We start from the raw sequence: 27,595 nt of genomic DNA, 5'->3' as shown, positions 1-27,595 counted from the left end.
TTCAGCAGGCTCAATGCAGCCCTGAACTGATGCAATACTATTTAATTCCACAGTTGGCTCAATCCCAGGGCTATGCTTGCTTTGAGAAAATGTTTTCAGCCCTGTGTCTTCATTGCTAAAATTTCCAGCCTCAACTTCCTCACTAGGTTGCCTTGTAAGGTTGCAAATAACATCACCAGCTACTGAGCACTCAGCTTTATGACCTTCAACAGAGCCAATAGGAGAGGTCCCACCAATGGTACTAACACTATTGTCAGGAGAAACATAATCTAGACTCTGTGGGCTAAGAGACACGCGTTTCCCAGGTTTCTCCAGCATCACATCCACCATATCATTATCATTCTTCCTCTTAGCATTTCGCTCTGCTGAGACAGACTGGGAACCAGAGCCATCCTCACAAGGTCTTCCACACTGCTGATTCTGGTGTCTGGATGGCCGAGGCCTTTTATATCCATTTGGGAAAAGAAAAGCAGGAAGCTGCTTTCTACGAACATGAGAAACATACACGTCCATCCCATGTTTCCAGAACATATACATGTTTATATCTTGCTTGAACTCATCAACCGTAGCACGTATATCAAACTGTTGACATTCTTGCCCGCTCACTCCCTCTGCCCTCTGCAAACCCATGAAAAAGGCGCAGTGCGGAAACCTCCTGGATGTGTCCACATACTCATTTGGATGAGGATGGCACATCAACATCCCATTTGTGTCTCGTTCGATCTGCATGATTGGATATAGTAACAAACCATCAAAATATCATACTTTTTCGGCCAACAGTAAGATGGAAAAGTATAGCAGGTTCACAGCTGTGATATTTAATGAACATAACAGCCCATTTACCTTTAATGTCAGCTGTCTGAATCGCGACTCCACCCAACCTTTCCAAGCCAACAAATCATCTGCATCTGCTGCCACTACATCAACCTGAAGGTAGTTTTTATATGCCTCGAAAAACATATATTGCTCAAACAAGGAACTCCATTTGCTTTTATTTAGCTCAATCTCCTGCATTAAAAAACTATAATTAGAAAGACAAGGCTCTTGAATAAATGGTTCGAACAGAAGGTTCCCCATCATTATGATACAAAGGAAGCTTTGTGAGGTCAATAATTGCAATGACTAACAGATGTCATGCCCTCTCACCTGACAGATCTTGTTACCAAACTGAAACTGCTCTGTCATGACGCGAAGAGTGCTTTGAGAGACATTGTAACTGGAATTCATGCATGGGTATGCTGGAGTTATAATTGGCATATGATGATACCGATCACGGGGATTTTTACGAGGATCCCAAACAGGAAACCCAAGCTCATCCTCTTCTATTGCACAAAGCATGACAGGGTTTGGCCACCGCCATTGAGTGTATACTCTGAAAAATCGAGATACCAGCATACTTGGAATTGCATTTGGATATAGCTGGCACACTCGTGCAACCAAAAGTCCCCAGTTTACGCCACCCAGGAATCCAGTAACCTATACCAAAATAAAAAGGGTGATAAAACTTTGAGAATGGAAGTATGTTCAACAAAAAGGAATTTCATAAAGGCATGATCTTACATTTGAATAGATGCCACGCCTCCTAGCCCAGTACTTCAGGCATCTTAATGCTGTCCGGAAGTGCTACAGTTGTACATGATGTCAAGAGGGGGTTGCGGAACAATTCATCAACTTCATTAACAAAAATAAATGGCATTCAATGAGCTTACCTCAACATTTGGAACCAGCTTAAGAATTTGTTCAGCAACCCTACAACCATTAAGACTACGAACTGTTTGCTCATCCACATCATACAGTATGGATGAGTTGGAGATATCCAGATCCTGTTGATAAATTAAATCCAGAAAAACACAAGCATCTAACTCAGCAATCAATTAGAACCTCTCATGACTCATGCGGCTCATATACTCATTTATTCCATTGATTGTCCAATTTCTAAACACAACTTTGTTTAATGCGTCACGGTTCATAGAGGAAAAGCAAGACAATACCGGTGACCATCAATAAGCAAAAGTAACATAAATACCAGGAAATCTACGAAGGGTAAACATCATTTTATCATGTACAATCCATTGCGTTCCAGCAGAAACCGAAAATACTGACTTAAATTGATCAACAAAATAAAATTACCTGTGGCACAACTAAAAGTGATATGCTGGCATAAAGCAGATCAATAGATATTCCTTGAAACTTAAATTTCATGACCGGGACATGAGCGTCAGGCACAGGATGAAGTTCAGTCACTTCTTCCATTTCAGCCAATATATCATGCAAGATAATGAAGAAATCTTCCTGGAAAATAATTTTGTTAGCAACTCAAACCTAATACCAGCCCTTTGCATCAATTAGAGAAAGTCACCTCTCGGTTAACATAAGATGGCCCAACACACAGCGTATCAATATCAGCCCAAGGTCCATGTACCTGCAAGTCAAGAAATGGAATTTGTTTTGCCCAGAACGGCATGAAAACAGACAGATACAGTACTTCTTGCCTAAGACTCAATGAACAAGCAAAATCATAAGTGTAGTTTCCTAACATTAATGCATTCACATGAATAAAGTGACAACTTTTTACAGAATCCGGACTCCGGAGTCAATAAGTCTCACCTATGACACAACTAATATGCAACCCTTTCAGCCAAAGAGATAATGTAGATGCACATCTGAGCTGCAACCTAACATGAATACTTACTCCAAGGCGGTAAGAACCAAATGTGACAATGACTGCATTAGCATCCTCCACCATCTGATCTGTGTAGCCCCTTTGGCGGGTCAGTTGCTTCACCCAGCATTTTACAATCTACAGCCAAAACATTGTTAAAAGGACTAAGCCCAAGACGAAAGATTAGTACTGCCAACACCTGGATCCAGAATAAGACATGTTACAACAGCTTTTAGCAGCACCAGACAACAGCAACAGGACACCAAAAGGAAATATGTTCAATAGCAGTGGCTTTGCAAGATTAAGCTACACTTGACCACATGGCATAGTTATTTCATAGTTCATACTAAGCAGGGGAGTGGGAGATGGATTCGAAAACCAAGCTAGACTATGCCAGATTTTGCTAATTCTATTTCATATAAAACCAGGAAACAAGCTAACCCTGCAAGCAACACAAAGCAGACCATACAACACATTGCTCCCATATACTTGTCAGTCCATCTAATCATCAAAGGGACAAACTTTTTGTAGCAATGATAAAGGCAATCAGCCAAACGTGCTTTGTCACCTGATCAATGCGACCTAGAACTTCTTCTCTCCGCTGGGTTTCCTCCTTGCTCTCGTAGAGCCCCACGTCAACCAAGAACTTCACACAACAAAATAATTAAACGCACAGAATCAGCCAAAACATACACTTCAAAAATTCCATTAATCAGGCGATAAAATCCACAGTACCTTCTCCAATTCCGCGTTTCGCTTTACATCCGCCGGCGAGGGCCCAGCGAGTGAGAGCGGCTTCGTGATTCCATAGATCTTCTGCGATTTCTGCGGCTCCGGCAGCGGCGAAGGACCATCGTCCAAGCGCTGAGTACCCACCATGGCGATAACACCCGTAAACAGCAGAAAACCCTAGACGATTCAAGCTACACGTATTTCTCAACACGCGAATTCAACCAAACTCGAATCAAATGCTCGGATCATGGTGATTTCTGGATCCAACAGAAGAAAGCGAGGCATAACGGGAAATTGCTGATGGAATTGAGGGTAACGAAAACAAAAAGCAGAGGCTATAAAATGTAAAGAAGGGGAGAAAAAATCGAAGACGAAATCGAAAACCCTGAATCGAAGGAAGGAGGAAGCGGCTGCAAATTCAATGAAAGTCAAAGACGAAGGAGAATCTCAAACAGGTTAAAATCGATTGACTGGCTCGGAGAGAGATCGAGATGGAAGGCGACACGCAGCGAGAGAGAGAGACGTAAGGTTGCGTTTGGGAAAGAGGTTACGATTAGGTTATGGATTTACATTTATTTATTGGATTAAATTATTATTAGTTAAGATTATTGGATTTTTTAAAATAATGTAATTAAATTGGGCTTTGGATTGAAAGTGGACCGCCCCGCGACGTCCACCTATATATCGTGAGATATTTTTCCGGGTTGTCTATTTGAATTTAACGAATTTCTCAAAAAAAAAAAATAAAAACAAAAAACACAAAACCAAATTCAACTATTATAAAAGAATTTGGTTTTTCTAATTTTTTCATTTATGATACTATACATAAAGAATGATGTGAAACATCTAACCTAGAAGTTGTATAATATAAATTTATATACAAAAATCAGTTTAAAATTCAAATCTAATATTTAATACAAATTTCCAAAATTTAAATTCCGTACCTGAATATGAATGTGATAGAAAAGTACCATCAGTAATTGGGCAATTGACCCTTATGTAATTACATTTTTCGGTCTACATTTTATCACAAAAATTTCTACTTATATTTTTTTTAGCTAAGTAAGTTATTTTCTACAATTATTTGTACATTTCTTTGTTATTTTACTGTATTAATTTAATATTAATTTTCTAAATATAATTTAAAAGAGTTCAAATCATATAAATGTTATAAATATTTGGAATTATTAAACCATCTAATCAATTATGTAAATTCGTTTGAAACTAAATAATTAAATTGATATCGCTTAAATTTTGAAAAAAAAAGATATAAAAAACTAAAATAATCATTTCTATATTAGATCTCAAATACGTAAACACTTTTTTATTTTATTTAGAGGTAATGTTATATTCATTTTTTCACGTTATTCTAATTATAGGATATAAGCCTATAAAAAGCATATAAAAAAAATATTTTACAACAAAATTAGCAACGAAATTCATTTCATTACAAACTTTACAACATTTTGCAACGAAATATTTTTTCTAACGTTTTAGCAACGAATTTGCAATATTTTGCAATGAAATTTTTCGTTGTCGTTAGCAAATCATAGAGAAATTTCATTGTCGAGACGTTTATTTCAAATCATAGAGAGATTTTTGCAACTTATACATTGAGTTTAATGCCAAATTCTCCACCTAAAATTAAACAAACCGTGGTAGAAGTGTCATATATATTTCTTCATCCAAATCACCATCAGAAAATGCATTTGACACATCCATTTGATCTAGAATCCAATTATCTGTATTAGCTGACGCAATGAAAACTCTTACGGTAGTCAGCTTAGCTACTAGACTAATGGTTTTTACATAATCAATTCTCTCAATTTGTGTGTACCATTTAACTATTAATCTCGCCTTATACCTCTCCACCAATCCATTTGCGTTGTGTTTGCTTGTACAAACTTACTTATAACGTATCAGCTTCTTTCCCACTGCAGAAGGTTGAGGGTTAGAAAAAAGGAAGAACAGTGGATGGAATTTGAGTGATAGAATCATGCACATGATTTTTAGAAATAGGAATAAAATCATACAGGAAATATGAATCCGCATTATCTGTCACATATACCATTTTTAAAATGTAATTAATCTCTGCTAAAAAAAATATTATATTTATCAAAGTTATATGGTTTAATTTACCCACTACTATAAAGTAACATTTTTAAAGCCTACGGCGTGATTCGATGGTTTTGTAAATACATGGTCGTATTTTTTTTTATATCTAACGACTATGATTAGATAATTTGGTTTCTAAATTAAATACAACTGATATCCAAATAAAAAGAAAGAAAAGTAAAATTTGAATTCTAAAACCAACAATAATATCTATTAGTTCCATATTGGATATAAAAAAAATTGGAGTATCTGATGTCGAGTTTGAGAATTCAGAACCGTTATGACATCCAAACCATTATTTAACCGAGATAAACCCTTAATAGCATAATTTTTGCATTTCTAATTTTTATTTTAAAATATAGTATAGTACGAAATGATCTAATGTCTATCCTTGAAAGCAAAAAGAATATATGCAAAACCTGACAATGGAAGAAAACCAGCTGCTGCTTCTGCCGGTTTTCAAAACCGGTTTCCGGTATTGTCCCTAAAACCGCCGCAAAATCGTAAGGAACACATTGCCACGTCAATACGACGTCGCTTTCACACGTTTCATATTATATTGAAACCCCCCTCTCACCTGCTGGCACACAGTATATATATTCCTCACCAAAATATTAAAAAAAAAAAGTAAACACAGAGAAAGAAGAAAGAGTCCCTCCGTTTCCGCAGGGGTTTGTCCGTACACCCACCGGAGAAGAAGAAGAAGAAGAAGAAGAAGAAGAAGAGGCATGGGTTCGAATTCGAACGGCGTCAATGCTCAGATGAAGTTGGTGGAAGGAAGTGCTGGTTACGTTCTCGAAGATGTTCCTCATTTGAGCGATTACATCTCTGATCTTCCGGTAATTTTTCTCCGACATCCTTTGTTTTCGCTGTCTGTGTCGTCACGATCTTGTCGCGTTAGGGGTTTAGGTGTACACATATGTATCTTGTTGCGTTGTATTACAATCGCACTGTACTTCCATTTGGATCTGTCTGTTGTCTGTATATAATTGGCATTATATGGACTTTACCTTCATAGTTTTCAAATCGGTCCGTACACGTGTAACTGCGTTGTGCGGTGTTTTCTGTGCATATATATTGACAGTGATGTATATATATTTTGTGTCTGACTGTGTACAGTGGGGTTGTCAATGAGATCCGATGATTTTGCTACCGAACGAGATGATTTACGCACACATACACAGATATACACTATACATATATGTATAAGATGTTAAATTTGTATATGCGCGGACATATATTTGCTTAAATATTCGTATTGCCATGTGGGTTGATAAGATCTGTTGATCGCCGGCATAGAGTCTATAGAAATTTCGAAGCTTTGATTTGATTTGATTTGGTGGTTATGAAATGCTTTCCTGGGTGGAACTTGTTGAAGTAGCTATGCGCCTAGAGTAGCCCTGCATTGTGGTGGAATCCATTTGGGTCGAAGAAATGTTTGTAATTGGTAAAAATGAGAGTTGTTTGCAATATCTGATGAGGTTCTTGGAATGGATTCTTTTTGTTGCTTGTAGATTTGTTTCTTCTTGATCTTTCATTTGTTTTATTGTTTTTCTTTTGTTGGGGGTTATCAGATCTATCCAAATCCATTGAGATCCAATCCTGCTTACTCGGTAGTCAGGTTAGTGGAGATTGAACTCATAAAGTTGGTTCATTTTGCCATCTTGGAGTTGGTTTACTTGAAGATTGATTAATGGGTCCGTAATCTGTGGGATTTTCAGGCAGTATTTTGTTCATGACGATGATTCAGTCCCACAAAAGGTGATCTCCCTTTCTTGCTTTGTTGACGTAAAATTTTGCTTTCTTGTTTTGGGATTTTTTCTAGTCCGCATCAATGATAAGTTCGGTCATTGATGATGCGTCGTATGCATGTGCCATTTGCAGGTCGTTGTTCATAAGGATACTCCGAGAGGAATCCATTTTAGACGTGCAGGGCCACGGCAAAAGGTATTACATCTCCTTGATTTATACCGTTGCTTTTGCTTTGGTTCTACACTAAGATTTAAAATCTGCTGATATGTGATTATTTGTTGTAACTTAGGTTTATTTCAAGCCGGATGATGTGCGTGCTTGTATTGTCACATGTGGTGGCCTGTGCCCCGGGCTAAATACTGTCATCAGGGAGATTGTCTGTGGCCTTCATTTCATGTATGGTGTCACAGAGGTCATTGGAGTAGATGTAAGTTCAATATAAATACCTTAAAACTTATGTGGTTTAGTTGATCTTATTGTGCCTCTCAGACTGACAGACATGGGACTGAGCTTTGTTCCAGTTGCATCTGCTTACTGATTCACCATTTCCGCCATTTTGTTGTTGTGTGCTGATTAATTGAAATATAATGAATCTTGCTTTAAATGATAGGTGGTTCTTTCAGTTTCACATCAATATAAAACCTGTTATGTATGAAAATTAAGAAAGGAAGCTAATGGAGTATTTCCGCCCTTTTTTTCTTTGCACTGAAAAGTTGTGTAGTTTTAAGGAATGGGAGATGCTATGCCCTTCATGGCTAATTTGGTCTTCTGTGTTACAGGGAGGGTATCGAGGATTCTATTCCAAAAACACTGTCACACTGACCCCAAAGTCTGTGAGTGATATCCACAAACGTGGTGGGACTGTTCTAGGAACCTCTCGAGGGGGTCACGATACGATAAAGATTGTGGACAACATCCAAGACCGTGAGATTAATCAGGTTTGTTAAGAGACGGAAATGCTTGTTGTTGTTATGGAATGGGGTATAGGTGTGTTTATAAAATTCATTTTATTTTATTTGCCTCGGGATCTAGGTTTACATTATTGGAGGTGATGGAACTCAAAAGGGAGTAGCTGCAATGTACGAGGTAAGTTTATTTAGCGTGTGGAGAAATATCTTGATTGGTTTCTTTTGAATAAAAACGTTGCTTAGCATCGTAGGCTACTACTGGCTGCTACCTAGCCAGAATATTTTATGAAGAGAATAATGTAGTTAGAGCTCATCAAATCGATTGCAGATTCTGAACTCATGATCCTCTAAATTGTTTTACTGAAGAGCACATCCCATCCTAACTTGTTCCACTTAATGTCTGATATCTATAAGATACCAAAAGGAATCCTGGAATTTTTTTAAAATTGTAGACTGTATAATATTCTTGGACTGGTGAAGCTTGGAATGTTTCGCATGCCTGTTAATTCTCCTTCCTAACATCATCTATGTATGGAAGTTGCTATAATTTGAGGAAAACAATGTCTTATGTGTTGATCATATAGGAAATTAGGCGCCGTGGGCTCAAAGTTGTCATTGCTGGAATACCAAAAACCATTGACAATGACATCCCAGTAAGTCCTAGATTTAGTTGCGAGCCCCTTCTCTCCCTTCTGGACTAGTTCACCGCCTAAGTTTGATTGTGCCTCTGATTCAGGTCATTGACAAGTCCTTTGGGTTTGATACTGCGGTTGAGGAGGCTCAACGTGCTATTAATGCAGCGCATGTCGAAGCTACCAGTGTGGAAAATGGTATTGGACTGGTCAAGCTAATGGGTCGCTACAGTGGTAAGAGTTTGTACCGATATGATAATTGTCGTTATTACTTGAATAGTTGAATATAGCTTAAAGAAATAGACCTTGGAAATATGGCCCTCGTCATGCAGGGTTCATTGCCATGTATGCTACTCTGGCCAGCCGAGATGTGGACTGCTGTCTGATTCCCGAGTCGCCTTTTTACCTCGAAGGGAAGGGAGGACTGTTTGAGTTCATTGAAAAACGGCTAAGAGAAAACGAGCACATGGTTATTGTCATTGCTGAAGGAGCTGGGCAAGAACTTGTTGCGGAGAGCATGGAACAGCAAGATGCTTCAGGCAACAAGCTACTTAAAGACGTGGGCTTATGGATGTCTGACAAAATCAAGGTATGACTTCAACTGTTGAATGGATGTCATCCTAAGTTTAAGTTTCCATCTTGTTTCCAGAACATGAAGCTTATCCATTCCCATCATGAATGTCATCATCATGAATATATATACTGACAGAATTCCTTGCATCTTCTCATAAGCCATCTTTCTCTTTGTTGCTTGTTGTAGGAACATTTTGCAAAGCTGAACAAAATGGCCATTACACTCAAATACATAGGTTAGTTTTCTCTGCATTCTTCACTCTTGAATTCGAGATATAGAACGATAAGTGAAAAGCTCTTCAATCGTGTTTCAGACCCAACGTACATGATCCGAGCTGTCCCAGCCAACGCATCCGACAATGTATACTGTACTCTACTTGCCCAAAGTGCCGTCCATGGTGCAATGGCTGGATACACTGGCTTCACCGTTGGTCTTGTAAATGGAAGACAGACGTACATTCCTCTCAATGTAAGCCTCTGTCTTACCCCGATGCTTAGTGACTAGTTTTACCGAGATGTTTCGCTGTTAAAACGCCCTCCACCCTCTATATATATATTCGTCTTTTGCGTTTTGACAGAGAATAACGGAGAGGCAGAACAACGTCGTAATCACAGACAGAATGTGGGCTCGGTTGCTTTCATCCACAAACCAACCCAGCTTCATGAACCCTAAAAGCACCACCTGAGAAAGAAAAAAGGCCATGTAAGATTTTTTGAAACATTTGTTCTCTGCTAAAACCTCTATCGTTAGAAATAGACTCGTTACCCCTGTTTTTTTTTTTTTTTGTTTTTTTTGGTGAAGCCGAGTTTGTTATTACATACACATGATGAAATTGGCTACTGAAGTTTCTTTTCCGATAGAAATTAACACGAGACAAAGAGGATTGTCTATGGTGTATTGCATGTTACTACGGAAACCCGGTTTGCAGACATCTATTTTACTCTTCTTGTCTTAATGTGTGCTTGCTACATGGAAGCGTTGTTTCTGAATTTGTTGCACTGATTTAAAAAAAAAAATCAAGATCTGTACATCATGTCAGATTACAGGGTATCATCCAAGATTGGAACTTGGATTTGGACAAGGTATCATCCGATCTTCTTGGAATTGGTTGGTTTTGGACAAGGTATCATCCAAGATTTACAGCCTCCGAGGATATAACCACACCATTAACCATCTGATTCTTTTAACATGCGACAACGCTTTACAATCTTCTTGAAATCATCCAAGCTTAGCTGAAAACCCAAAAACAATAAAACCCTCGAGTGAACAAACAAAGGCTCAAATGCAAAGTCTTATGAAGCTTAAAAGCTGTGAAAGCACACCGACCTTTCCATCGTTGTCACCGTCATAGCAGTGGATCATGTCTAGCAACTCCTCTTTTGCCCACGTGAAATCATGCACCATCGCCATTTTCGCCAAATCTCTCACCGTGACAAACCCCTTTCCCTCCTCTGGTTTTAGAGACGAAGATCATTCATCCATCCCATAGCATCAACAAAACTATGATCCAGTAAAAATTTTGGATGACCCTCGAAATTTCTTGGCTCTAGCAGTAGTTTTGTTCATTCGAAACACACAGGGGGTACATGATGCAATTTGATGTCTAGTCTCTGTTATAGAGCTCAACTCAAATACGAACCTAACTGCAGTTCTCAGTAACATAAAAGACCAACCAATTACAGATATATTACCGTCGAACTGGTAGAAGTATATGATCAGCTCATCCTCTGTCATCTGCAACCGGCTCACAAACTGCTACCAAGAAAACAAAAGGGGAAGTGCAATCAGCAAAACGACTGAAACAGATCACTAAAGATGTTCTATGCAACATTGAAAGATTGGGAAATAAAACAAACCGGTTTTTTCTTCTTTCCGTTTCCTGATTCTTTACCGCCGATGTTCCTCTTGCTCGGAGCAACGGACGGACCTCCTCCTAGAGTATCCTTTAGAGAAAGCTCAATCGCCTGCAGTGGAATAAGACCAAAAGAACGTTTACTGAACCAATATGAAATCAAATAACCACACCACTAATGTCTCAACAATTTCATCCTACCTTCCTTAAGTTGTCCTCATCATCGTCCTCCTCAATGTAACCTCTTGCATTATCCACATTCATTTTAGATGAAACATTCTTCTTCTTCTTTGATCCCGCACCTTTGTTCTTCACCTGATGTAATATTCAAAGTAAGAAAATCCATCATGCCGCACACCCAAATGGCACCAGAAGTCAGTAATATTGAATCTCACATGAATTTGAAGACGCCAAAATCAGTTATGCAGAATAGCAGATATACAAGCTTTATCAGAAGAAAGATAACTTCCACTGTATCATGCATTGTATATCATGTTAAAATACTATAGAACAACAACAGGAACAAAATCGTCCAATGCCTAATTCATAATTGAATCAATTTCTCAGCTTCCAAGAGGTTGACAAAAAGTTTGAACTTTAGATACGGGCACTCACCTTTCGTTTTCCAGAACCAGAACGAATATGCCCGAGAAACTCCTCGTCTTTGTCATCGTCCTCTTCGTATTCACCATCCTCATCGTCGTCGTCGTCATCAGCTTCACCTGGCCTATAATCGTCGTCTTCCTCACCAGACTTTGCTTTTCCTCTGTGTTTCCTCCCACCAGGAGACAAACACATCAGACCAGACGCGGCTTTGGAGAGACCCAGAGCTTCCATTCTTGCTTTGTTCTCTGCGATCCTCGACAACCGCTGCTTCTCGTACTCCGATATGTTCCCCTTCCGCTCGACATTGTTAAGCTCCTCAGACCCCTCTCCCGAGCTTGAACTCTCTCGGTCCTCGCCTCCTCCACTCGCCATTTCCTCCGTTTAATTTGGGGCAATTTTGTGGACTAAGGGTTTTAACGCGCCTCCACAATTTGCAGTTGGAATCTGCCGCTCCAAGTCGTTAAACCAACCGGAGAAAGTCATAAAAACCAAGTAAAAGGAGTACATGCTCACATAGAACTACATAGAGAAATCCACAGGATGAATGTTTTTTTATCATGGAAAAGTTCGATTTTTGTATCAATAAAATCAATATTACACTAAATGATATCAAAAACCACAAAAATGGGCAGAACATCTGAAGTCTCAGAGGAAAGATCAACTGCAGAACTCGAAAGTTCCAATGAACCAAACAAGCAAACCAGAAAGACTGACACAAAGGGGGGAAAAGGAAGAACCACCATTTTGCAAAAGTGAATTACAGGGAAAAAAACTTTTAACCAACATAAAGCTTGATTACCAAAGGATAAAAGCCCAAAACCAGATGCTAAACCGACTACTTACGGAAAATAAAGCTAAATAACAAATTTCTGCAAAACCTGAAGCTTGATTGCCATGAAATTAATGGTGTTATTAAGCTAAAAGCCTCAAGAAACTAACTTGACGACCAGGGAGAGAGAATCAACAAATCCAATTTCTTGCAGACTCTAAAAGTTGACTAATTTACAACAGTCAAATAACTGATCTACCCCCAAAAAAATCAGAAATTACACAACACCAAACATTAGAATCAGGACCTACATGGCATGAAGAGCGGACCACTCAACAGATGAAACAATGACAGAAATGGGTGCGGCATCTTTCGCTAAAACAAGTCAATCGCAAAAAGAAACCTACTTCTATGCAAGAGGATCGTCAAAAGGTAAGATTCTTACACGCGCTATTGCTCCGCAGGAAACGAAATAAGCAAAACATTCAGCCAATAATCATCCGAAAAATGAAAACTTTCGCTCAACCCTTCGATTCGAAAAGAAATTTGAACAAACCCCAGAAAAAAGAAGGGAAATTTAGTAGAAAATATCATTCAATCAGCACGAAAACATCAAAACCAGACAAAGTTTTACTGCAAAATCGCCGAGAATAGAAAGCAAGGACGAACAGCTTACCTCAAATGTGCAGTTACCAATACCCACGATCATAAATTCACGGTCAGAGCTCAAGGGAAGAGAATCTATAGATTCTATACCGACCAAAACCAGGTATCTTTTTTTTTTAAGGATGGAAAATTTTGTGTTTTCTTTTGTTTGTGGACTTGGGATTTTGACGCGTCCTCCAAGCCATTAAACTAATAAACCAATCGCTTTCCCTAAAACAAGTCAATCGCAAAAAGAAACCTACTTCTATGCAAGAGGATCGTCAAAAGGTAAGATTCTTACACGCGCTATTGCTCCGCAGGAAACGAAATAAGCAAAACATTCAGCCAATAATCATCCGAAAAATGAAAACTTTCGCTCAACCCTTCGATTCGAAAAGAAATTTGAACAAACCCCAGAAAAAAGAAGGGAAATTTAGTAGAAAATATCATTCAATCAGCACGAAAACATCAAAACCAGACAAAGTTTTACTGCAAAATCGCCGAGAATAGAAAGCAAGGACGAACAGCTTACCTCAAATGTGCAGTTACCAATACCCACGATCATAAATTCACGGTCAGAGCTCAAGGGAAGAGAATCTATAGATTCTATACCGACCAAAACCAGGTATCTTTTTTTTTTAAGGATGGAAAATTTTGTGTTTTCTTTTGTTTGTGGACTTGGGATTTTGACGCGTCCTCCAAGCCATTAAACTAATAAACCAATCGAGGGAAGTCATATAAACCGAACCGGTCCAATTCGGTTAGATCCGGTTTGTTCTTACCACCACAAACCGTAAATTAGATGCTGGTTTAGGGCATCAATATAATTTACATTATGTAAGCCACCGTGTTCTTCTAAGTTCTAACCCACACTACCCAAAGGAAAGTTTCATAATTTTTCCGCCATGGGAACCCGAGCTTTGTTTGTCATCTTATCTGCTGCGCCGAAGCAGTGCTTCGTCTTCGAGGGCGGGATCAAAACCCGAAATTTCAGTTATTTTCCTTCTTCTTCAGCACTCCATTTCCACAGACAATGTAGAAAAACCCACCAAATTGCTGCGAGTTCTTCCGCTCTTCAGCCGCCGGACGTGTCTCGTTTGGCGGAGACTGCTCGAATTTCTCTCACCGAAGCAGAGGTAATCTTCACTTTTCTACTTCTTATCCTCGTATCGTTTTGGATTTTAGTGGGTTTTGATTCCTCGTGTAGAATTGTGCTCTCTGGGTTGATTTCTTTGGTTTCCTCAGATCGAAGAGTTTGCTCCCAAGATTCGGCAAGTTGTAGACTGGTACGGATTTCTCTTTTGTTTTCATGGGTTTTTAGTTCTTATTATAGGATTGTGAGATTACATTATTTTGGATAATGTTGTAGTTTGATGCATTGTGGATATTTGGTTCTAAGACTCCATAGCCCTTTATGTTTCAGAGTTCATGGCATCTGTTGCCAAAGAATTTAAAATTCCCATTTACTGATTGCAATGTAGGTTTGGTCAGCTTCAAGCAGTTGATGTAAACAGTGTTGAACCAGCAATTAGAGCAGGTCCGACTCATATTTACTAATTTGGCGTTGCTTCTTTAGCTTGCTTGCTTGGTATATCAGCAAAATATCATTAAGCAAACTTTGTCACTGTTAAAAATGTGGTCAAATTTCCTCCTTAATTGGTTGGAATCTCCCATAGTCTGGAGATAACAGCGATGATCTATTCTCGGTGTTGTTTGTTCCTTCTGCATTTGGGGGATCAAATCATTTGGTCTTTCCTTCCTAGTGGTATTATCTATAGACTGGTGGATCTGTATTGGTGAAGTTCATAGATGGATTTCTAGATATTTGTTTCTTGGATGGTTCTCAATGCAATTTAACAAGCAATTTCTCTTCGATCAGATTTTGGGGGGAGGATGTAGTCTTTAGTATAGATGGAGCATCTGTACTGTTGAAATTGTGGTAGTGATCCTTTTGATGCATAGGCGGTGGATAAATGACTTTGATTTCCATATGCTTACTGATTTCACGGAATCGCAGAGATGGAAAGTGGAAATTTGCGTGAGGATGTGCCTGAAACATTTCAGAATAGGTTTGATCTCCTTACAGTTTGCTCCTCCCATGCCAATTGATTCAGTTTTAGGTGATACATTGAGAACAATCATGTTCTAAGGATCGAGGTTTTGTTTCTCAAACAGGGACAAGATTATAACTTCCATTCCAAGCTTTGAGGAACCATATCTAAAAGTTCCCAAAGTAATAAACAAGGAGTAATTTTTTTCATGTATAGGTACATTCCTCTTTCCTTTTTTCTTTTATGCAATCATCTAAAACGTATATGCATCAGGTCGTTTGCCAACGCTCGGATCAAAGTTTTCTTTTCACCCTTTGATTCGAGATTTGAAGAACAGAATGCATCAATGAGAGTTTTTTTTTTTTTTTGTGTGTGTGTATTTGCAGTGTGCTCGGATTCAACGAACATCATGAACCCTCAAAGCATATTCTCTTCTGGATGTTCAAAGCAAATCTATATCTGCAAATTTGTGTCATCACTTCAAGTCATTGTTACAGAACTTTGGCAACTTGAAGCAAAGTCATCTCAGATTTGTATTCACCAGTACTTTGTTTCAAAAGCATAAACAAAAGAACTGGAGATGATTTCTCTGTTAACTTGTATGAAATCCAGACAAGGGTTTATGCTTTTAGGCATAAATAGTTGTTTTCAACTTCAAGAGACACAAAGTTAACACACACATTGGGGCTTTAGCTCAGAGGCTCAGAGAACCAACTACTGTTTCTCCCGTAGCTTTTTATAGAATCACAAACACAACCCAAGTGATAATTCAACACTGGAATTTATGGTATAACAAACACTAAATCAGTTTGTGTAATAAAAATACGTTGTTGTCAATCATTTGAAACTCCCAGGTCAAGAACTCACAAACACATGGAGAGAGAGGATTGAGGGAATAACAGATAAGCCATCCAACAATGACCAACACAATTCTGCGTGATCCAAACACGTCTTAAAGGAACCGTATTACACAAAATCATCCACACCATTAATCAATATAACAATATACGAACAAGAAACTGTTAGTGAAAAGGAAAATCCGTTGCAAATCCTAGCTCCTATTTACATATAGGAATCCATCAAAAAAAGAGGATTTCTGAGAAACCAAGAACTAGGATGAACGGATTTAGATTCCGTTGGACACGAGAAAATAAACGTACCCTTTTGCTGTTTGTCAATCTTTCAGGCTTATTCTTCATCTACTTCTATGTGTTGTTAGCATGTCCCCTGAAATTCATCAGCTTGTCCAAACCAGAAACAACCATTAGCTCAACTGTTGTTTAGTGTGTGTATATATATTATATGCTTGTAGCTGTAGAGAATGTCATGACTGCCAGAAAAGCTCGAAGTCATCGCTGTACAATGAGTAATCTTGGATCTCGAGATTGCCCACGTGCCAGTTTATGAGTTGCGATTGCAGGATTTTGCAGAGGAACAATGCAACTGGAAAGATCCACCACTCGTTTTCGTCCCTGAAATGATCCAAGAAGACGGGGTATTTAGTTAGTTTTCATGCAAGTCGAATTTGATTGTGGTTGATTCGAGATTCTCTTCATACATGCTAATGTTCCATGGCTGAAGATAAGGAATCTTTTTCCCAGCTGATGATTGGCCATGATAGTGAAGATATCCGCAAATGAATGCAACAACCTGCAAGTAAACGGATCAAACAGTACGAAAAAATTTAGTATTATGGAAGACGAGAAGGGCACGTGAACTTCTCGGTGATATTTCAGATAGCAAAAGATGGGAAAAAGCGATCCCTAAATCAGAGAATGCAAAGAACTTTTAGTATTGCTTCTCTGGAAACTGAAAGGCAAAAGCTTTTCTGGAAGGTGAAAAAATGCCAGTGGCCTTTTGGCTGTACGAAAACGATTTTGATGGAAAAGTTTTGTGGGTAAGAAGTACTTACAACATTCGATAGAGAGGTGAGATTCCACAATGCATAAACACGAGAACGCGCAGCTGAGCGCCTTGGCCCGTGGCTAAACAGAGCGCTGATTCCAGCAGGAAATGGGAAAAGAATGCTGAGAGGTAAAATCAACAAATCGAGAAAGACATCGAGCAAAGATATCGAGTAGAGTTGGAGCAGCGTCAACAACATTACGCTAAAATCTCCTAGGAGTAGCAGTGAGATAACCAAGCCAACCAGATCCTGTCAACCAATATGAAATCATGAAAATCTCGAAACCATAGATACAATCCAAGGGCTCAGAAAACACGAAATCACAAACAAGTTAAACCTGGTGGCCAACGGGTTTTGTGTTATGGATTAAGAAGGAGAGGACGGAAAAGACGTCTGTTTTCTCTTTGAGCAGCTGTAAGCCGCTAATGTTTATGATTTCTCCGCACTCCCGTTGCTTCGCCCGATTGATTGCGCTTCTTAGGGCTTGATTCCAAACCAAAGTTTGTCCAGAACCATCATAGGAATTTGCAGTTTCTGTTCCCCTACGTATCCGAACTCAACCAAAGTCAAATTTCATATATCTCCTTGGTCGATTTCTTATTGGTTATATCGAAAAAGCTCACACCTTAAACCCTATACTTGCTATATTACCCGCCAAAAAATTTGGTAGCAAAAACAGGCATTGAGAATTCACAGTGAACAAGCCCACAAAATGATACAGCACATACAAATACTCGCAAGCAGAAGAGGGTGGCATTTCATGCTGAAGCAGAAATTCTTACCATGGATGATGCTCAGTTTGTGGCGGTTCATCAACACTTCTGGTTGATATCTCTTCATCAACTGCCACGGTTTGGACCATGAGTCCATATTGACAAGAAGCTGATGATGATGGTGTCTGAAATCTAGCAAGATCAACACGAACACCATGTATTTTCAAAGCAGGATTTCCATGAGTTTCAAGCCATCTCAGGACAGAACGAAACGTTAACTTCAGTCTCCCTTGGTGGACAAGACGCAACTGAGCATTCAGACCGGCAACAAACCGGTACCAAGTGGTCGGAGGGATCAACTATAAAAAAAAAAGACGAGGAGCAATACTGAAGCCACTGATGCTAAAAGTTTATGAAAAGATCGTATATGACTAATTATGAAACGTATTAACTCACCTGGCTCATGAGACTTGTTAAGATATTGTCGCTTTGGAGTGAGAAAGTGGCCATGTAACTTCCATCGCCTCCGAATATTAGTGGCATGGGAAATCTCTGATTAATCGGAGGAGGAAGATCTGTTCTCTTTTCATCACCGCCAAGGAAGAAATCAAGATATGCTAACATTAAATCCGGCGTAGCAGCAACCTGCATTTTAAACCAAAATTCATCGATTGTTATGTTCCCCTGTTTTGTAGTTTTCTTCCAACCAGAAAGAAAGTGAAATACCATACCACCTTGATGTAAATATATTTGAACAAAGAACAGTAAATTCACCACAACCATTTTGAATTCTTAGCATGGCATGCATCAACATGTAGTTGCATAACATGTATGTAGGTTTCCTTATGTGTCAAGTAACTATGCAGCTATGCATATCAAAAAGAAGAAGAAAACAAACTGAGGCAGAATACCTCAAAGGATGCATTTATACCTTAAGCCCCTCGTATAGAGCCCTTGAACGACATGAACGTAAACAAGAATGGTCATATTCTGACCGAACAAAGTCACGCAATCTCTCAAATTTCAGCCTCCGACGAGATTGCTGCCATGACCATGCAAGAGGATATACAAGAACTGAGAGCATAATGTAAACTGCACCCTCCCACCATTGATATGCAGCTATAGTATTGATCTCGTCAACGAATTCATTGTATGCAGCTTCATATCTGGTGAACATAAAATCAGAAGAACATAACAACCCTATATTACAAACTTGCAGACTTGAACATGTTTTTTTTTTTCTCTTTTTGGCCAGATAGGCTTGATCATGTTAATGCCAAATATAGAAATCAAAACTAGAACTAACTTGCTACCAAATGCAAAAACCAGAGTAATAACTTACACAATCTCTTTTATTTCTTCTGGGGGTGTGTGGGAAAGATGCCAAGGTTCACTGAAAGTATTAGGACCTAAAAGGAATATCCTATGCATGTGACTCTGTGATTCCTCCACTCTAGTTGTTTCCATCACCTGAAAATGTAAACAGACTCTAAAATGTTACATTAAAAAAAAAAAAGTCCAAGACTCTGCTGACTAAGACATGTTTGGTATTTGTAACCTGACATAGCATATATCTGCATAACATGATGTAGTACAATAAATCAAGAAACCTGACATAGCATATATCTGCATATCTCAATTTATCCTGATAGTTCTCCATTGATACTCAAGGCGGGTTGTTTTCTATGGATTAATTTCTACAAATAAAGTCAGGAGAGATGGAAAATGAGCGTGAAGAGAATAAAAGGCATTCGAATAAAAGAAAAAACAGTAAATTTACCTCGTTTAATGATTCAAGGAAAGGAAGGGAATGATCAATTTGAGAGCCATGATGGGCTGGGGCATTCCCAGGTGATTCATCAACGCTAACGAATTTCATCCGAGCAACACTAAAAACAAGTGCTAGAAGGAGGAGGACAACAATCAGCAGAACGCCAAACAACCAAGGTCCACCAAATGTGTGTATCAACTCTTCCAAGGTAGTATAACAGTTCGGCATGTGGTATCTATCAGAAATGCATCGATATGGACAAGGTGTTTCAGCAATACCACCTGTCAAGAAACAACGGAAATACACAATGACAGCACATTAGCATAAAACTACACATTGAATACAAAATCGAGAATCTTCAGGAGACGATGTGGTCTTTCATTCCATAGTCTTACATTTTGGTCAGAATTAGTGAGTCATGATCTGATTAGATTATGCTTCAAATACAGTACCTCGAACAGTGACATATACAGCACGATGAGGAAGATCGCTAGGTGGACAACGATGACAAAGGGCTCTATCAGATCCAGTAACATTCTTAAAAGTTCCAGTAGGACATGCCTATAGAATTCGAAACAATAAAAAAAAAAGGTTAAAGCTTGCGAGATGCCCGGATGATGTAAACCCCAAGCTATGTTAGTAGCTAAGCAAAAACCATTTCACCGAAACTGTAGCTTAAGAGAACAACCAAGAAGTTTAACCTTCTGTTATTTGGTTAACAGGAATTTCGTATATGTCACTGTGATTCTAGTGTGATTCCAGTTCTTAAGACAGCCTAATGTCCAGAGTCAAATCTTGTATAAGGAAATTCTGAATTCAGAAAACTAGAAACCAGAATTAAAAACAAAAACTTGTACCCAAAAACACTCTACCTCGCAAAATAAGCCATAGAGTCCTCTTGGACAAGCTTTACCGGTCACAGTTCCCATTTCTCCAGCACCACCTTCACTGATACTCTCTCCTCCCCTGTAATCAATTGTAGAAAATCACAGCAGGACAGAGAGGCATGATCAGAGAAGTAAACAAGAAACCTTCAGTAACATAATTGATCGTTTAAAACACAAATGATTACAGAGTATTCTCATCACCTGATAAAATTTTTCAATCTATCAACAATATCCATGTCTACAAACTTTGTAAACTTAAATGCATATAACGAGAAAAAATAAGAACTTTGTAAAACAAACCTTACATAAATTCTTCCCTTTACTTTGGCAATAGGATGATAGTCATCTCCAGTAGGAATGTCTGACCAGTGGAAATGAATCCTTCCACCACTTCCTCCTCCACCCCCATTGAGACTACCATTTCCTCCAATGCTAGAGAGAGTAGCAGACTTCCCTATATCAAGTGTACGCAAGAACAAAAGTACAGTTCCACCGGAACCACCACCAGGTGCTATACTTGAATTGTTTACAAGTCTGAGCATCTTCCTCGGGCTTCCACCATCAACTGTAATCGATCCCTCAAGTAACAAGCTTGACAATGGGTGCTCAAGAGAACCAATCACTACACAGGTCGGTACAACAAATATAAATATAAATATATATGTATGTGTCTTCACTAGAGAGACATTATGTACATGCTTAGACGTTTTCCTTTTCTATGTATCATAAGCTGTTAAAGCAATCTCAAGCAAGCTACTAAAACACGACGGAAAAAGGGCTTTTTCCATTTGTTGGAATGAAGAATTAAGCATTATTATTTGTTTTACAGACTGAACTGCTTGTTTCTGTGATGAGAAAGGGTCAAAGATGTTATCATATTGCGCAAAGTGTTGTAACGGATGCTATCTGAAATTTAAGGGACACGAATGAAATCCATCAAATGTGCCAACAAAGACTCACCTATGATTCCGCCACCAGCAACTGAATCAGCCGAATCTTCGTTCCCACTTCCACTGCCAAGTTCACATGGCAAATCAGCATTCCCATAAGAATCACCACCGTCGATACAATTATGATTGTAACATCCTCGTCCACCTTTACCACCATGTCCCCCACCACTACCAATTCCACTGCTCAGAAACCTACCTCTCCCAACTCCACCTTTGCACCCTATATAAATCATGTGCTAATATTACAACTTTTCACACAAAATTAAATGGTAAGTTAAGTAATAACACGTTCAAATGTATATGTGTGTGTGTGTTTACCCATCCAGTTTGCACTTATTGATCCAGAAGACTGAACAACTAATGTTCTTGCCAGGTGGAAATGGATAACAGATCCTTTGATGAGACCTTCAACAGTGATATCCTCAACTCGGCATATCTGCAACAGAAAGAAGTTAGAGATTAGAACAAAAAAATTTACCAGTTTCATTACCTTTTACTAAAAATAAGCGCACCTGGAGAGTGAACGATAGGGAAGAGTTGACATTGCAATCTTCCGGTGGATGGATTAGCTCAACAGGGCAATCTTCGTGTTGACAGTAAAGCCTCGGGGTACTTTAAAAATATATTAATAAATAAATAAATTTCAATGGGTTCGGTCCAAAGAACAGACAATATAAAACGAACAAAAATATTTTTTGTAATAGGATCACTCAAACCTTCAAAACTTACACGACACCACTTGATGCGTTCTGCAAAGGACCACGTAAGACAGCTCCGGCTCCAACCTTCACGATCATAAAATTATTTGTTAGTCAGCAATAACCTGTAATAGCCATGTTGCCAGAACCTATTATACTATTACCCTAAAATTCAAGACTTTTTAATCTTCTTTCCTTGTAGTCATCAAGCAATCAAATTCTAACAATTCATGTATCAGCAAGGCTGGTTCCTGGGAAAGGCCCCAATCACGAGCCAATTATACATTGATCCAATATAAGATGAAATGGATTAACAGAAACATCGTTAGCTTTTTGAAACATCATTCTACAAACCCTGATGTCTTGATTCCCTAGAAGAGAACAAACAATCTAAGACATAATCATATGTCATAGCATAAAACAGTTTCTTACGTGTATGTTGTAAAACAGAGATAAAATTAGACGTTGTGCTTCGATAGTGTCTCCTAGGCCTGTCAGATTCAATAGACCTTGTCCATGTACTCCAAGGTTTCCGTTGGAATGTATAACAGATGACTCCTAAACAAAATAAGGAAATACAGGATTCTAAATCAGATTTCCAATTGTACAAAAGAACAGTGGAGAACCATGACAACGAGGGAAAGTGAATAGAGTACCTTGAGTACTAACAAATTACTAATTTCAAGCATTGAAGTTCCTAATATCGTTGCTCCAACTCCTTCTATAACCATTTTCGATTTCCACATCAAGAACATCTTGACAGTCATGCGTAACGCCCCGTATACCTGATTTATAGCGTAAATATTAATAAACATGTGAAAGGGAAAAGACAAATACTGGCGTAATTCAATGTCTAGCAGAAATATATGGGCACCTTGATATCAGAATTGCTCATCAAGAGTTCCTCAGCAAATAATTCAAATTCTGAAGAAGCATAACGAGGAAGCCCAAAGCTTAAAACCCCTCCATTTGACAAGCTAATCAATCCTTGAACCTGTAAATTATGAAAATGTACAGTCTCCTAAGATGAAACAATAAAAGAAACCTAGTCTTGGAAGCTTTTGTACATGGAGATCAGTAGGACTATCATTTTAGATTTTCTGGCAACTAGAAGAAGAAAATACTGAAATAATTGGTATAGAAAGTAACTAGAACCAAGACAAATTTAAAATTTGAAAGCCAGAGAAGAAAGAGATTAGAGTGCGCCGCACAGAGACCATTATCGCAAAAATAGCCACTATGTTAAGGAAAAACATAAGAAGGAGAGGGAACACAATCACAGAATGAAACATAGCTCGGGTTTAATCATTGAAAAATTTATCATAGCAAGCAAATAGATTTGCCAGAAATAGACAGTTTAGTTTTGTAGTATAAAAAAACCTACAACTCACGAACCTGGACACGGCTCCAACGCAAAGGAACAGCAACTTTGGCATGATTTTGGATATATACGTTAGTGAAAATATGATGATAAGGGAACTCCAGAAGAAGAGTGTCTGTATATGTTGTCATATTGTTATTGTCAATAGTAAGGCTCTCTGAAACAACATCATATATAGTCCCAGCAGCTCCAGCATTGTCTGGACAGCCGAAACTACTACCCCCTGTAATAGAAGTTAAAACTTAGCAATAAGTTCGATGAAACAGGAAAAATGTCCAAATAAAATAGCTGGAGAACACAATTTTCACAAACAAACAGTAAAACAGTGATAATCAACATAATTTTCTGCTAAAAAAACACAAATCAGGAACTAAAACTGATTAAATTGCAATTTGCTTATCATGTTGATAGATAGAAATATCACAACTCACAAAACAAAGTAATGAACCATCAAATAACTTGTTAATTAATAACTTCATGAAAAAGGATCGTTCTAAATATCGTGAAAAAGACAAGGGATAAGAACAAGAGCATTTCAGTTTATGCAACATCTCGCAGAGAAGGAACAATAGAAGATCTAACCATGCACAAAGACTTTCGGGTCAGAATGCCGGCTGTATATATCAACTGACACCCGTCCACCACCTCCACCAGCATAACCATTACCTCCGGATGCGCTTATACGACCAATTCCCATCCTGCACATGACACAAAACAGAATGCCGGTCTTCAAGCTTGTTCCAGCGCAAACTAAACCGTGTTTTCAGATTTTAAACAAGTCAACCAAGGCATGCTCACATATATTAATAAGCCAGAAATCCAATAATCACAAAGCCCCATTTAGTATAATTAGCCGACAATGAAGAGAAGATTAGCTAAAAATTGAAACTAAACTATATTCTCTGCTTTGTCGTCACCCTTTCTCATACTCCAAACCTACAACTTTAACATGTGAAGCAAATTGACTGTGGCTTCAGATAATTCAACCACCAAAACGCAATAATGAAGGATTCATGGGGCCAGACTCCCAACAGATTTGACACTCCACTTCCTTATATCTTCTCCTTACCATCAATTGTAAAACCAGATAACAATTAAATCTGGCCTTTGCTGAACTCGAAACAAAAGAAAATCCATAAAGACAAACTCTACCACTTACCTTAAAGACATAAATATAAGAACAAGAGACAAAAAAGGACAAAGAAAATCGATTAAAAAAATATCAGGAATGCTTACATTTTGTGAGCTTTGATGTAGATGCTTCCACCGGACCCACCACCACCTTTGACTCCTCCATCGGCCCCATCGGCCAAAACAGAGCCGTTTATGTCGAGATTCCCTGGAATCTCCATCTCCACCGTCCCACCTCCGCCTCCGCCATAGTCGACCTCGTTGCTCGTCGACCCACCTCGGCTTCCGTAGCTCCTCGGCGTCTCCAGAGACGACCAAGCGTACACCTCACCTCCCCAGACATCCTCAGGAAGCTTCGTCCCGTCCGACAAGCAGCACGCGCCTCTCCCGCCGTGTCCGCCTCCCGAACCTTCCACGCCCTCAGGCGTCCCGCTCGTCTCGGGCGGCGGATCCCCGGCCAACCCAGTTGTGTCGACGGCGGAGCCGTGCCCGAAGGCGGCGTTTTCCGACGCGAGAATGAATGTCCCGGCGACCACCGAAGAGTTTTGCCCCAGCGAAAAATTCCCCGAGATGTTGACGATTATCGAACAGCCTGAGATTGGGCACTGCAATCTCACGCCCGGCAAGACATGAAGATTGCCCTCGCCGGAGATGAGGAGGTCACGCTCGAGGTTCAAATCGGCGACTAGCTGACACGTGGAGTCCAACGAGCCGACGCCGCCGAGATCATCGACGCAGGACACCGACGACGACGACCCGTCATCCGGCTCCGGCTGCGGCGCCGGAGATGGAGACGGCACCGGAGAATTGTAGTCCCCGTCGAAAAGCCTCAATCGAATTGCACTCTCATCCAATGAAAGGGATAAACCCAGAAATCGAGACAAAGCGATGAGAATGAGGAAGGAAAAACGGAAAAAGAACAACCGCGCCATTGAAGGGGAATTCAAATTCATCTGAAATGAAAACTATGGTTTTGAAATGGAAGCCATTGGATTCAGGAACAAAGGGTTAACTAAAAAATACCGTTACCACCCACTACGAAACTCGAATCAGGAATCGAAGAAAAACCCAGATAGAAGATAGAGAATTTTGTGGGGATTTCCGCGCGAATCAAGCGCGCAGACAGATTGTTCTCAACAAGGCTCTCTGCGTCTAGAGAGAGAGAGAGAGAGAGAGAGAGAGAGAGAGAGAATTTTCTTTGCCTTCGATAAAGAGAGAAATAGAGAGAGGGGGTTGAAGGAAGAATAGTCGAAGAGAGGCGCGCTCCGTTTGGTAAATGGTAATGGTGGCGAAATTTTTAGAAAGCTTAGAGCTTTCACGTGACCTTTCTCAAAAGGACTTCTTTCTGATTCAGCCAATGATATCATGACACGTGGAGGCTCATACCAAACCAACATAAACCGGGATTTATTCTTGTTTGAATTTCGGTTTAACCGGGAGCCTTACCTCGGAGACCAAAAAAAATATATTCATTATATCTTTAAAAAAATGTGCATACTCACACGTATATATTGGATTGTAGATCAGTGAGTTGAAAGGGACTGATATGGAAATTCAAGTTTGATAAATATTTAAAAATAATAATTTCTTTAATTTTTTGGAAAAAAGTGGAAAGATGCGATTACTTATTCATTAAACGATCTATCAACATCAAGATTGTATTTCGAGAAAGGGGTAATTGGCTTTGTGGATGAGGTTGCGTCGATTTTTGTGGTTGTGGGATTCTAATACATGGCATTGCTCAATTAATATAATAAAATGTATAAAAAAATAAAATAAAAGACAAATGATTTTATGGGTTTTTTTTATCGTAATTTATTGCAGAAAAGTGTAAGAAACTCGGGCAAATATTATAAAGACGACAACTCAACTAGTCCCTTGTCGGAAGACGACATTGGACAGCAAATCAAGAAAATATTTACTCCATTTTGCAGCCATAGCTATCAAAACGTCGACGTCATTCGCCATTTAGAAATCTCATGAAACCGAAGACCAAGTTACGAAAGTCTAAATGATATTTTATATGATATAATATGGTAGAGAAAATATGATCAAATGTTTTATTTATAAAATAGAAATCGAAATAACGTATTATATTTTAATTCAGAAAACCCCAAAATACCCTTCAATTAAAAATTCATTTATGATATCAAATCCAAAAAAGCTTCCTATATATACATGTAATTGAGATTTTAAATGATAACTAATAAATATATAGTTGATAATCTAAACGTATTAGTTACAAATATATTTATAATAATATTATCTATTAATTAACTATCTACAAATCCAAATAATTCCCAATATTTTAAAACTTAAAAAAAAAATCACCGTTTGAGTCCTGATTTTCTAAAAATATGTTTACAACAAGTCATTATTATTTTTGTTTTTAATATATCTAAATTGAATTTAAAATAAATAAATTGAAAATTTTATAGTTTTTTAGATATTTTAATGAAAATTTTATATTTGATTTAGATTTAAAAATGGTTGAGCTGTTAATTAATATTATTTAAATTTAATGATTTTTTGAGATATTCCATTTGAGATACAGACTTGTTTGGATTTGTAAATAACGATTTTTTTAAAAAAAAAAGTTGTATATTTTTCTGGTAAAAATATAAAAAAATGTCCCTATATAGTTATATTATTTTCATAACATAGGAACGACCCATGAACGATGGAATCTTTTTTCCTCACCAGAAAGGAAACTACGTAAGCGTCTAGTTTTAGATATACGTCTGAAATCTAACTAATCACAAATAAAGAAAGAATATATAATTAGGATGATTTTCGTGTATATATATATATATATATATATATATATATATATATATATATATATATACAAAAAGGGGGG

At 38.4% G+C, this 27,595-nt stretch overlaps 5 protein-coding genes across 13 annotated transcripts in view; 2 read left to right on the top strand and 3 right to left on the bottom strand.

Moving 5' to 3' along the window:
* Positions 1-3,944, bottom strand: part of LOC104803745 (nuclear poly(A) polymerase 4) — a 5,769-nt gene extending 1,825 nt beyond the window's left edge. For 5 of the 6 annotated variants that reach the window (XM_010527778.2, XM_010527780.2, XM_010527779.2 and 2 more), the window contains exons 1-10: positions 3,398-3,944; positions 3,231-3,308; positions 2,693-2,800; positions 2,360-2,422; positions 2,131-2,292; positions 1,710-1,823; positions 1,561-1,623; positions 1,147-1,476; positions 844-1,008; positions 8-723 (exon numbers count right to left, since the gene is read on the bottom strand). In XM_010527778.2, coding sequence (XP_010526080.1) covers positions 8-723; positions 844-1,008; positions 1,147-1,476; positions 1,561-1,623; positions 1,710-1,823; positions 2,131-2,292; positions 2,360-2,422; positions 2,693-2,800; positions 3,231-3,308; positions 3,398-3,541 — 1,943 coding nt within the window. In that variant the 5' untranslated portion in view covers positions 3,542-3,944. Of the gene's footprint in view, positions 1-7; positions 724-843; positions 1,009-1,146; positions 1,477-1,560; positions 1,624-1,709; positions 1,824-2,130; positions 2,293-2,359; positions 2,423-2,692; positions 2,801-3,230; positions 3,309-3,397 lie in introns of those variants that run through there. The other variant, XM_010527784.2, reaches the window with a different exon arrangement.
* Positions 3,945-6,107: 2,163 nt separating this feature from the next.
* Positions 6,108-10,310, top strand: LOC104803746 (ATP-dependent 6-phosphofructokinase 6). Its single transcript, XM_010527785.2, has 13 exons — positions 6,108-6,348; positions 7,084-7,130; positions 7,231-7,270; positions 7,394-7,456; positions 7,551-7,688; positions 8,041-8,199; positions 8,294-8,347; positions 8,754-8,822; positions 8,906-9,035; positions 9,134-9,390; positions 9,562-9,610; positions 9,689-9,843; positions 9,953-10,310. The coding sequence occupies exons 1-13, from the start codon at positions 6,238-6,240 to the stop codon at positions 10,058-10,060; spliced, it is 1,380 nt and encodes a 459-aa protein (XP_010526087.1). The 5' UTR covers positions 6,108-6,237; the 3' UTR covers positions 10,061-10,310.
* A 35-nt stretch (positions 10,311-10,345) lies between these two features.
* LOC104803743 (uncharacterized protein DDB_G0283697) lies at positions 10,346-13,937 on the bottom strand. Of its 4 annotated transcripts, none has more exons than XM_010527775.2 (7): positions 13,780-13,937; positions 11,843-12,277; positions 11,429-11,542; positions 11,232-11,339; positions 11,067-11,127; positions 10,702-10,826; positions 10,346-10,607 (listed from the first exon to the last, which is right to left on the bottom strand). In XM_010527775.2, exons 2-7 carry the CDS (start codon positions 12,203-12,205, stop codon positions 10,542-10,544), a joined length of 837 nt encoding a protein of 278 aa, XP_010526077.1. In that variant the 5' UTR covers positions 12,206-12,277; positions 13,780-13,937; the 3' UTR covers positions 10,346-10,541. The 4 variants fall into 4 exon arrangements, with proteins under 4 accessions (XP_010526077.1, XP_010526076.1, XP_010526078.1 ...); XM_010527774.2 differs by lacking the exon at positions 13,780-13,937 and adding an exon at positions 13,279-13,430; XM_010527776.2 differs by lacking the exon at positions 13,780-13,937 and adding an exon at positions 13,048-13,263.
* A 166-nt stretch (positions 13,938-14,103) lies between these two features.
* Positions 14,104-15,977, top strand: LOC104803742 (glutamyl-tRNA(Gln) amidotransferase subunit C, chloroplastic/mitochondrial). The gene is made up of 6 exons (XM_010527773.2): positions 14,104-14,383; positions 14,493-14,533; positions 14,729-14,784; positions 15,265-15,316; positions 15,423-15,514; positions 15,685-15,977. The coding sequence occupies exons 1-5, from the start codon at positions 14,153-14,155 to the stop codon at positions 15,496-15,498; spliced, it is 456 nt and encodes a 151-aa protein (XP_010526075.1). The 5' UTR covers positions 14,104-14,152; the 3' UTR covers positions 15,499-15,514; positions 15,685-15,977.
* Positions 15,978-16,185: 208 nt separating this feature from the next.
* Positions 16,186-25,992, bottom strand: LOC104803741. The gene is made up of 22 exons (XM_010527772.1): positions 24,841-25,992; positions 24,187-24,302; positions 23,619-23,827; positions 23,098-23,217; positions 22,880-23,008; positions 22,656-22,781; positions 22,255-22,310; positions 22,038-22,137; positions 21,844-21,961; positions 21,536-21,745; positions 20,876-21,197; positions 20,561-20,654; positions 20,141-20,249; positions 19,698-19,969; positions 19,260-19,387; positions 18,849-19,083; positions 18,374-18,562; positions 17,987-18,276; positions 17,542-17,746; positions 17,211-17,453; positions 16,857-16,948; positions 16,186-16,770 (listed from the first exon to the last, which is right to left on the bottom strand). Exons 1-22 carry the CDS (start codon positions 25,686-25,688, stop codon positions 16,623-16,625), a joined length of 4,359 nt encoding a protein of 1,452 aa, XP_010526074.1. The 5' UTR covers positions 25,689-25,992; the 3' UTR covers positions 16,186-16,622.
* Positions 25,993-27,595: the final 1,603 nt, after the last annotated feature.

Source organism: Tarenaya hassleriana, unplaced genomic scaffold, assembly GCF_000463585.1.
Source record: "Tarenaya hassleriana unplaced genomic scaffold, ASM46358v1 Cleome9, whole genome shotgun sequence".
Taxonomy (NCBI): Eukaryota; Viridiplantae; Streptophyta; class Magnoliopsida; order Brassicales; family Cleomaceae; genus Tarenaya; species Tarenaya hassleriana.
The sequence above is the reverse complement of the archived record's forward strand: the minus strand, read 5'-3'. Positions and strand labels throughout refer to the sequence as shown.

Coding starts and splice junctions, on each gene's coding strand:
- LOC104803746 (XM_010527785.2), top strand. CDS start 6,238: ATGGGTTCGAATTCGAACGGCGTCAATGCTCAGATGAAGTTGGTGGAA. Junction 7,131..7,230: donor CCTGCTTACTCGGTAGTCAG/GTTAGTGGAGAT, acceptor TGGGATTTTCAG/GCAGTATTTTGTTCATGACG. Junction 8,823..8,905: donor CCATTGACAATGACATCCCA/GTAAGTCCTAGA, acceptor CCTCTGATTCAG/GTCATTGACAAGTCCTTTGG.
- LOC104803743 (XM_010527775.2), bottom strand. CDS start 12,205: ATGGCGAGTGGAGGAGGCGAGGACCGAGAGAGTTCAAGCTCGGGAGAG. Junction 11,543..11,842: donor CTGGTTCTGGAAAACGAAAG/GTGAGTGCCCGT, acceptor ATATTACATCAG/GTGAAGAACAAAGGTGCGGG. Junction 10,827..11,066: donor ATACTTCTACCAGTTCGACG/GTAATATATCTG, acceptor CTCTAAAACCAG/AGGAGGGAAAGGGGTTTGTC.
- LOC104803742 (XM_010527773.2), top strand. CDS start 14,153: ATGGGAACCCGAGCTTTGTTTGTCATCTTATCTGCTGCGCCGAAGCAG. Junction 14,785..15,264: donor TGAACCAGCAATTAGAGCAG/GTCCGACTCATA, acceptor ACGGAATCGCAG/AGATGGAAAGTGGAAATTTG. Junction 15,317..15,422: donor CCTGAAACATTTCAGAATAG/GTTTGATCTCCT, acceptor TTTCTCAAACAG/GGACAAGATTATAACTTCCA.
- LOC104803741 (XM_010527772.1), bottom strand. CDS start 25,688: ATGAATTTGAATTCCCCTTCAATGGCGCGGTTGTTCTTTTTCCGTTTT. Junction 19,388..19,697: donor TCCTTGAATCATTAAACGAG/GTAAATTTACTG, acceptor TTACATTTTCAG/GTGATGGAAACAACTAGAGT. Junction 18,277..18,373: donor TAACAAGTCTCATGAGCCAG/GTGAGTTAATAC, acceptor TTTTTTTTATAG/TTGATCCCTCCGACCACTTG.